Source organism: Ailuropoda melanoleuca, chromosome 4 (genome assembly GCF_002007445.2).
Source record: "Ailuropoda melanoleuca isolate Jingjing chromosome 4, ASM200744v2, whole genome shotgun sequence".
NCBI classification, from domain to species: Eukaryota; Metazoa; Chordata; class Mammalia; order Carnivora; family Ursidae; genus Ailuropoda; species Ailuropoda melanoleuca.
In genome coordinates this window covers 44,970,637-44,981,151 of record NC_048221.1, presented here as the reverse complement: position 1 = coordinate 44,981,151, position 10,515 = coordinate 44,970,637, and the positions used below count along the sequence as shown (strand labels likewise).

Below are 10,515 nucleotides of genomic sequence, written 5' to 3'. Positions count from 1 at the left end.
AATGAAAGATTTATATTTAGTAAGGCCATCTTGGCAAAATTCAACTAAATGGCTGCTATTGCTGCTCTGAATTATTGTGCACATTTTATGACTTGAACTTATTTCCTGCTCACTTTCTTGGTTGTATCAAGGTACTTATCCCCTCGGCTCTGTTCTGTATCCTTTTTGATCCAGGATTATTCTCAGAGATACTTTATATACATTTTGTGATGACGTACGGTACACACAGTATCGTTTTTTGGAGTACTTTTGCCTATGTACCCTATGCCGTAGGTAAAATGCAGACAACAAAGGAAGTTAGTTTTAAGTGAATTTGGATATTTTTGAGGTGTGTGATAGGGGCCCTCTAATAGCTTGAAGTTTGTCCCGAGCCAAAAATTAAATAATTTGTTACTGTCCTTTTGCCTAGTAAGTAGTGAAGAACTTGGGGAGTACTGGCTGCTACACAGGGTGAGACAAGTCTGTCAGTCAGCCTGGCTCCATGAGGAAAACTGGTTTGGACGAGAAGGAAAGGAAGTCAGGGGGAGAATTTTCCACTAAAGCAATGCAAGGGTGAAGGTGACAGTGAAATCAAATCTAATTTAGGTTCTACAGGCAGTGCAGTAGATAAGGTGAAATTTGAAGATTGTTGAAATTTTACCTTTGAAAATCCCTCTGGAAGAATCCACACTGAAGGCAAGACATCATCTTTGTTCTATCCTCTGGCGTTGCATAAAGCAACTCTGTTGAGCACCAGGTTATGTAGTTGTGTTTTCAGGTCTGTGTTGGATAAAAAATATGTGTCTGAGTGTCACTGAATTCCACAGTCTCACTCAACTGGAGAGGTGTTCTGTGGATGAGAGACAGGAAGTGGGGCTGCCCTTGCATAGAAGATTCTCATACTCACTCACAGTAAATACTTAGGGAGAGAATTGGAAATAGTGCATGGATTCCTGCCCACTATTTAAACAATTTTCTTATTTCTCTCTCTGTCATATGGTTTAATTCTCCTAAGTTTAATGCGTGTGTGATGCAAATACACTATTTTTGTGGTCAGCTGGCAATAGCCAGCATCCCCTAGTTCCTCATACTATTTCTTGATGGATTTAGCACTGGAAATAAAAATATCCATTGGTAAAAGATTTCTCTCTTTGAGATGGATTACATCTATAGAAATAGGCTAGACTTGTTCTCACAAAATCTTACTTAACATAGCTTTGAAACATACAAAACTGTTGAAACCTCGGCTTTCTTAATGCACATTGGTCTAAAGGTAGCAGATTAAAGGGCACTTATTTGCCAGAAATCTGTTGATACTTGCAGAGTGTAAGACGCCGTCTGGCCCTGGTGAGTCAGTATATAGCAAAGAACATATGTTGCAGGCCTTTATAGGGCTTCCACCTGGATTTGGCCTTGCTGTTTTTCTTACATTTTATATCTCTTAAATTTGACCTCATCACACATGCTTTAAGACCTTTGGGAGTGGACTCCTGTCAGTGGGGCTTCAGCCGAAAGGTGGAAATTTTCTTTCCTTACCGGAGCCATAACCCTTGTATCCAGTGTTAAGAAGAGTAGCCTTAGGGGGCGCCTGGGTGGCACAGCAGTTAAGCGTCTGCCTTCGGCTCAGGGTGTGATCCCCACGGTCTGGGATCGAGCCCCACATCAGGCTCCTCTGCTGGGAGCCTGCTTCTTCCTCTCCCACTCCCCCTGCTCTTGTTCCCTCTCTCACTGGCTGTCTCTATCTCTGTTGAATAAATAAATAAAATCTTTAAAAAAAAAAAAAAAGAGGCACGTATTGCATGGTGCACTGGGTGTTATACACAACTAATGAATCATTGAACTTTACATAAAAAACCAGGGATGTACTGTATGGTGAATAACATAATATAATAAAAAAATATTATTAAAAAAAGAGGCTTTTCTTGATACTCTTTACCTTACAAGGTCAAGTAAAGTTATAATTATTTTCTTCCATCCTTTCTTTGACTTGAGTTTTGTCTGTGCCCCCACATGTAAGTGCTGTTAAGACAGGGACTGTGCTTATTTAATATTGACCTTGGGGGGGGGGTAAACAGAAGGGGGAATGAACCATGAGAGACTATGGACTCTGGGAAACAAACTGAGGGCGTCAGAGGGGAGGAGGGTGGGGGAATGGGATAGGCTGGTGATGGGTAGTAAGGAGGGCACGTATTGCATGGTGCACTGGGTGTTATATGCAAGTAATGAAATCATGGAACTTTACATCAAAAACTAGGGGTGTACTGTATGGTGACTAACATAATATAATAAAAAATATTATTAAAAAATAATATTGACCTTGTATTTCTGTCATTTAGTTCATACTCAGGCACAGAACAAGGGTGGGCACCCAAACAGAACATGTTTGAAACTTACTCATTGGATGAAGGGATGGTTTAGGTGCTTAGGCACTTTCCCACAAGGGAAAGAGAAAGAAGAACAGGGGTGAAGAAAAGATGACAAGCTAATCAGAGAAAGGAGTTTGAGGTGTTTGTAAGGCCTGAATTACAGGGATCCAGCAGGCAGTTAATATCATCCAGTGAGGACAGGATTGGCCTGGAGGTGGAGATGTGAGAGTCGTTTGAAGTGCATGCTGCTGGTCATGAAAGCGATGAGATTGAAGGAGGTTGTCTAGCAGTAGGTCAGTGTATCTCAAAGTGTGATCTCTTGGACCACCTGTATTACAATCACCATCTGAGCTGTTCACACATGGCCTCACCCTGGACCTCCAGAATCAGCACCTCTGGGGTTGAGGAGCAGTAATGCGTCATTTTGATAAGCTGGCCAGGTAATCACTGCACGGGAGCTTGAGAGCCACTGGGAAAGAGAAAGAAGAGCCAGGGCAGAGCACTGGGGAGCAACAGTGTTCTAAGGGCTAGAAGAAGAGCCCATGTATTTCAGGAGATGAGTAAGAAGAGTCAGAGGAGGGAAACTGGAAGAGTAGAATCATGGAGACCAAGGGGTTAATGTGGGCGTTTGCAGTATGAGGTCACGTGCAACAAATAAAATAAGGTAGATGAGTACTCTGGACAGTAAGGTTAAATGAAAATAATCAAAATACAGATTTCCGTCTGATGCTTCAATTGGCCACTTGAGATTTATAAACACAGTTGACCCCTTAGGGGAACTCGCGTCCATCAGAATATCAGCAAACAATGTCATTTAATTCTTTTAGCTAGATTGCAAGAGCAGAACAAAGGACAGAGGTTGATTATGTAATCTGACATGTAAAGAACACTATTATTTTCCAAGTCCTTTGGAATACTTGGGGAGATGTGTTTCCATCAACAGGAGCAATCACATTCCCAAAGCTAATCTCTTCCAGTCTGCATTCTTATCAGCTAATTGAGCCTGAAAAGACAAGGATCTCTGTAAGTGATTGATATTAACCTGTTCTAATAGGAAGCCAGATGCTTTTAAGTCATTTCTGAATCCTCTGTGAAGTCATAAGAAAAACTAAATTCATTTGGACAAGAAGAATCACTTTTATGGTGTGCAAAGAAAACAGTATATGTGAAACATGTTGCTACAACCTTTCTGGATTTTTATTTCCTTCTTTCCTTTTAGGCCGAGAAGTTTGGTGACTCTTTTGTCTTTGAAGGCATGTTGAGTGAGCAAGTGAAGACTGATATCCAGCAGGCAGTAAGTAACGTCTAAACAGGTTCTCATATTTCTCTACTGCTTGTTGGAAAGGGCTTAGGTGAAACTCCAAAGTGCAAGTGCCACCCTCCTTAGCCCCCCAGCACTTCACCATTCCTGCTCTAGATTTGCCCACAAGAGCAGGCCCGTGGGCCAGGGCCCCATTTCTTGAGGAAAATGGCACAAGTCCACGATGGTAGCTGAAGTGTCAGGTCTGACTCGAGTTTCTGTCTTGTGCACCCGAGTGACACATTGTGTTGCTGAGGAGGGCTTAGCTGGGCTCTGGACATTTCTGGGTTTCTTTACTTGTAGTCATATCTAGAATGGAGGGTTAAATGTGAATATTTTTTTAACTTCTGTACGTAAAGTCTTGATCTCATCAGGTGCTGGTGTGGAGAGAGGGCTTCCTATTTAAACATTCATGAATTCCTATGATCAGAGAAGTATTCATGAAAGGGAACTTTTGCTCTGGATATTCATAGGAAATTGAGCCAGAGAACTGGCCTTACCACTCAGGGTGTACCTGCTTTCACAGAGAGGGTCCAGGGAATGTGAATTTTAAGTGTGTTTTTCTCAGAAATCATGGAAACAGTGGACTGGGCTTCCATGAGCACCTGTGTGGTGAGTGGAACTTGGGATTTCTCTATGTTCGACTATTTGTTTACACACATGTCTCATAGGGAGGCAGAAAATAGAAAAACGGGGGAAGGATTGTGGTTAAGCTAGGAGGTTGAGGGTTCACAAAACAAAGAGCTAAGGGAATGCAGAAGAAGCAGGAGGTAGTGAGAGAAGAGAGGAAATGGGGTCAGCCTTCGTTGCAAGGGAGACTGATTAAGATACAGAGATTGAAGACCGGAATTCAACCCTAATCTTCCTTTGTCACACAAGTTTCCTTTCAGTTGCCTGAACTTGGTCTTTATGTGTTGGCGTCACCGTTCTTCTGTCTTGCGAGCAGCAGTGCCAAAAAAATGAAACCGTCCTGGCTCCCGTTTCTTTCTTTTCATATGAATGTAGCAAAGGTGATGGGGGGAGAGAGGAGGTTAAACCAGACTTGCTTTCTATTCATTTATAGGAGAATCAGGCCACTATTCTGTATGTATTTTACATAAATGTTTTTAAAACATGACCGAGCTCTGTTTGAATTTAGTTTTTTTTTTTTTCTCATTACAAGTTTTTATTATAAATCTATTATATAATCTGATACACCTTTTTTTTTTTTTTTTCCCAAAAGTGCTTTGCGGTCACATTGGCCTAGTGTTGATGAGCCAGCAGCTCAGGATGTGGTCCTTGTTTTAAGATATGGAGTTCAGATGAGGGAGAGCCTTTGTACTTATTTTTGTAATTTGCTCTTTTAGATACAGGACCTCTTGTCACTTGAGAACCTCCAAACACATTAGGCATAAAGGCAAAGGCAGATTATTGCTAGGCTCTGAGGATGCCCTCTAAGTACCTAGCGAAGTGTGTGTGCTTGTAACTAGGAGGATAACAAGCAGCTCTCACAGGAGCCTAGTGTTGGTCTCTTGCTTAAGTGCTCATAATGGAAAAGCAAACCTTTTAAGCGTGTTTAGAAAGGGCTGGAATGAATAAAATGAATCTGTTGATGATTTGAGAACGCTAAGTTTTTGTTTTTCAACTCCCTCTTAGGTGTGACATACCCTCATGCACCAGACCTTTTTTTTTTTTTTAAGATTTTATTTATTTATTTGGGGGAGAGAGAGAGCATGAGCAGGGGGAGGGGCAGAGGGAGGGGAGAAACAGGCTCCCCGGTGAGCAGGAAGCCCAATAGGAGCTTGAATCCAGGACCATGGGATCACAACCTGAGCCCAAGGCAGATGCTTAACTGCTTAACTGACTGAACCACCCTGGTGCCCCTACCTTTTATTAACCTACTGTTTCCACAAGCATAGGACATGGGATGGTCCAGGAGAAGACTTGAAGTGAACAGGAGATGAGTTAAGGTAGTATGTGGCAAAGCATAAGATAATCCTGAATCACGGAGTGAGAAAGTTATTTCCTTTTCAGATCTCTTTCAAGACCTTTGTAAGTCAAGACAGAAGTCTCATTTTGGGGGTAGCATGTCATTAACACTCAGCAACACTTGTTGGTCTCCTAACACACAAAATCGTCCTTGGACGATTACAGTAGCTAACTAGAATTGAGTAATATTGTTTCATTCCGTGTAATTATTTTATAATATTGTTTATTTTCATATAATTATTTTAAATGTTTCCTATAACTTTTAAATAAATGTAAATTATTTTAAATGTTGTCATAAATGTTCTTTTTGTGATAGGTTATACCAGTGATATAAATTTTCCCTAAAAAAAAAAACAAAAACAACACAAATACAGAAAACCACACAAAGCAGATGTTTAACTTACTGAGTTATCCTAAGGTGAACATGCTTGTAACCATCACCTAAGTCAGGAATTAGAACTTCTCTGCCTGCTCCAGTAACCCCCTCCATGAGTCACAGCCTTATTGTGCTTTTCTTCTCCTAAAGTTGCCATTATCCTGCTTTTTATTTATTTTTAATTTTTTAATTTTTTAAAGATTTTATTTATTTATTTGACAGAGATAGAGACAGCCAGTGAGAGAGGGAACACAAGCAGGGGGAGTGGGAGAGGAAGAAGCAGGCTCCCAGCGGAGGAGCCTGATGTGGGGCTCGATCCCATAATGCCGGGATCACGCCCTGAGCCGAAGGCAGGCGCTTAACCGCTGTGCCACCCAGGCGCGCCCCATTATCCTGTGCCATCCAGGCACCCANCGATCCTATAATGCCGGGATCACACCCTGAGCCGAAGGCAGACGCTTAACCGCTGTGCCACCCAGGCGCCCCATTATCCTGTGCCATCCAGGCACCCAATTATCCTGCTTTTTAAAGTAAATGCTTCTCTGTATTTCTTTGTAGTATTATCACCAGGTGTACATCCCAAGGCTACTATGGTTTAATCCTATCCATTTAAGGGTAAATTTGTATCTTTTTGAAGACTCTTTTGGGGCACCTGTGTGGCTCGGTCAGTTAAGCGTCTGCCTAGGGTCCTGGGATCCCAGGGTCCTGGGATCCAGCCCTATGTTGGGCTCCCTGCTCAGCGGGGAGTCTGCTTTTCCCTCTCCCTCTGCCATTCCCCAACCACCCCCCCCCACGGCCCCAGTTGTGCTTTCTGGCTCTGTCTCTCTATGAAATNGTTGTGCTTTCTGGCTCTATCTCTCTGTGAAATAAATAAATAAATCTTAAAAAAAAAAAAAAGACTTTGATCACAGGTTTCCTTTCCATTGCTCCATCCCCCTCCCCCACTTTTCATCCCTAACAATTTATCTCCGGAAGAAGAATCCAGGGTGATTAACCTGTGGACTCTCCTATGGTCTGAATCTTCTTGGTTGCTCTCTCATGGTGCAGCTCATCTGTTTTTCCTGTCCTCTGCATTTCCTGCAAACTGGTAGCTGGATCCACAGGCCCGCTCAGATTCGCATTTGAACCCAATGGCAAGACCTCAGATAATGGCATTGGCTGTGCACATTGTTCTTGGGTTTCGATGTTGTTATTCAGTTGTTCTCTCTGGTTTTATGCATAGATTTGGGGAAATCCAAAAACTATGCTGCTGCTGCTGTCATCTTAGCTAGATTTTCTTTCTTTCTTTCCTTTTTTTTTTTTGTTTTTAATTTTAAAGGTTTGAGGCAAGACATTGAACTGGCTTTTAGGGTTTGCTCACAAAAATATCTGAAACTCTGTGAGTTTAATGGTTTAAAACAGAGCATATGTGCATGCTGAAATCTACTTAGTTGTGATTCTTATTTGAATGTCCAATTTTTTTTATAATAATTTTTTATTATATTATGTTAGTCACCATACAGTACATCCCTAGTTTTTGATGTAAAGTTCCATGATACATTACTTGCATATAACACCCAGTGCACCATACAATACGTGCCCTCCTTAATACCTATCACCAGCCTGTCCCATTCCCCCACCCCTTTCCCCTCTGACGCCCTCAGTGTGTTTCCCAGAGTCCATAATCTCTCATGGTTCATTCCCCCTTTTGTTAAAAGTTAAAAATTGAGCTACCCTACGATCCAGCAGTTGCACTACTGGGTATTTACCCCAAAGATACAGACGTAGTGAAGAGAAGGGCCACATGCACCCCAGTGTTCATAGCAGCATTGTCCACAATAGCTAAATCGTGGAAGGAGCCGAGATGCCCTTCAGCAGATGACTGGATTAAGAAGATGTGGTCCATACATACGATGGAATATTACTTAGCCCTCAGAAAGAACGATTTCTCAACATTTGCTGCAACATGGTCANGGATTAAGAAGATGTGGTCCATACATACGATGGAATATTACTTAGCCCTCAGAAAGAACGATTTCTCAACATGTGCTGCAACATGGTCAGGACTGGAGGAGATAATGCAAAGCGAAATAAGTCAAGCAGAGAAAGACAATTATCATATGGTTTCACTCATTTATGGAACATAGGAAGTAGGAAGATCGGTAGGAGAGTAAACTGAATGCCCAATTTGAAACAAGTGTCGTAAAAAAATAAAGCTATTAAATCCTAGAAAGGATTAAGGCTAGTTTTGTTTGCTGTGTTGTTTTTGTTTTGGGGTATTTTACTCAAGATAACCTTCTATTGTTGAAATAAAGGTAGTGTTTAAAATATTTAATATTTAAAAAGTATACTTCATTTTAATAATTGTGTTATTAAAATAGCTCATAAATCTTTGACATGAGGTTTGACCATGGGGTGGGGAGAAAACAGTTGCTCTCTGTGGGAGCCTGAGAAACAATGATTATCTCTTGGTTTGTGGTTTGGCACTTTCTGAATTTGCTAACACTTTAAGGAAACTAATTTTTGAATAGGTGTCCTTGATAAAGGAGGAGAATAGGTTATTTTGAGAAGTTCTTTTTAACTGAAAACCAATTTCTGTGAGGAATCAGAATTACCAAGTCATCTTCTTTTTTTTTTTTTTTAAAGTGAAAAGCAATTTGGGACAGCCATATATCCTGCCCAAGTAATGCTGGGTGCTGTGTTTTTTGGATGTTGCTGGACCAGGACAAAAGGCAGGGAATAATGCAGCCTAACTGTCTCTTACATAATCACAACTGGGCTAAGACTGTAAGCTAGAAAGAGAGCCATTAGTAAGGATGTGATTCAGTTACCTAAATGTGCATGCATTGTAATGAGAAGTGCCTTGGGGCCCAGCAAGATTCTGAGGTCATACCCCAAAAATAATTTTTAGAAAAGCTTTAGTAAGTTAAATAGTGTAAGCCAAGCCAGAAACTGTTCAGAAAGCCAAGTTCCAGTACGTAGGAAAAGTAAATTAAAATAACTCAAAACATGTGCCTTGTGGATAAATTGCTCAACCTCATTTTTGATGTTAGAAGTTTTACTTTTCTGGTAGCTTAACCACCATTTCCTTGGACAACCTCAGTTCAGCTTTAAGAATTTTTTTCTTTCACATGACCACCAAGACTTTTCTTTCTCAAACTGATTTTGGGGCTTGTTTGTTCAGAAAAGCCATAAGGAAAAGATCACAGCCTTTGAGTGAGGGAGACCTGGTTTTAAACCTCAGTTCTGCCGTTAACCAGCTGTTTTTGAAAGAAGTCACTTCACTTCTTTGATATTGGGGTTTTTTGTTTTTTTTTTTTGACTTCTCAAGTTTGATGCTTCGTTTCAAAAGTTTTGGGCTGTCTTTTTAAAGCATTTTGATTGATCTGTGGATTTCTTTCTAAATGATCCCTTTAGTTCCACAAGTTTTGTAGTATATTTGTAATTGTTTATGTCTAAATGTTTACTAATGTTCAGCATCATTTCTGTTAGTGATTCTGTCTGTTTTTGCTTTATATCTTTTAAAGCTTTGTTGTTGCACTGGTAAGTTTAAATGCATAAGTGTAGAAATGTATCTTTCTTGTTGAATTTTGTCATATAGGGATTCTATTTTTCTCTAATAAATTTTATCTTCCAGTCTATTTTTTTGTTACCTACATGGGTACAGAAGCTTTCTTTTGCCTAATTTTTGTCTAATATATACTTTTTCATCTTTTCATTTTCAGTCTTTCTGTAACTTTATGTTTTTAGCTATATCTCTTATAAACAGTTTTTAGAAAGTCCATCCCAGTAGTCTTCGTCTTTCAGTCAAAGGTTTAGTTTATTTATGTTTATATATAGTTTATTATGGCTACAGATATATTTAGATTTATTTCTACCATTTTATTCTTTGCTTTGTCTTTATCCTGTTTTTTCTCTTCTTTTTTCTTCAATTTCTTGCATATTTTTCTATTTCTTCCTTATTCCAACTTCACTTGTCTCCTTAGAAGTTATATACTCTATGTCTCTTCATTTACTAATTAAACTATCTATTTTAATGCTCACATTTAAAGTCTAAACTTTAGTCCCTTAATCTTTCTGCTGTATAATACTAGGACCTTGCTCTAATCATCCCTATCCAACTTATGTATTACTGATATCCACTATTTCATTCTAATTTGTTCTTTTCCCCCCAGTGCTTAGATATTATTAATCCATATCTATATAATCCATGTTTGGTTACTGCTATCGTTACTACTCTCTGTATCTTTCTTTCTGCATCTCATATATCTTCTGACTACAGGATATTCTTTGGTAGTGAATGTTCTTGTTATTAATTGTTTGAAAATATCTTTAATTTTATTTATTAAAGGAAGATATTTTCACTAAGTGAAAACTTTAGGTTGGCAGTTATGGTCTCTCTGTACACTAAAGGGATGATTTCACTGTCTTCTGGCTTCACTTGTTGCCATTCGTACATACTCTGTTGCTGTTTCTTCGTAGGTGATCTAGCTCTGGCTCCCCCCCCTTTTTTTTTTTTAAGATTTATGTATTTGAGAGAGAGAGAG

At 39.8% G+C, this 10,515-nt stretch overlaps 1 protein-coding gene across 2 annotated transcripts in view; it reads left to right on the top strand.

The window, feature by feature from the left end:
• Window positions 1–10,515, top strand: part of SUMF1 (sulfatase modifying factor 1) — a 112,422-nt gene that overhangs the window by 25,232 nt on the left and 76,675 nt on the right. For both annotated transcript variants that reach the window (XM_034658670.1, XM_034658669.1), the window contains exon 3: window positions 3,565–3,639. In XM_034658670.1, the coding sequence (XP_034514561.1) occupies window positions 3,565–3,639 (75 nt within the window). The remainder of the gene's footprint in view (window positions 1–3,564; window positions 3,640–10,515) is intronic.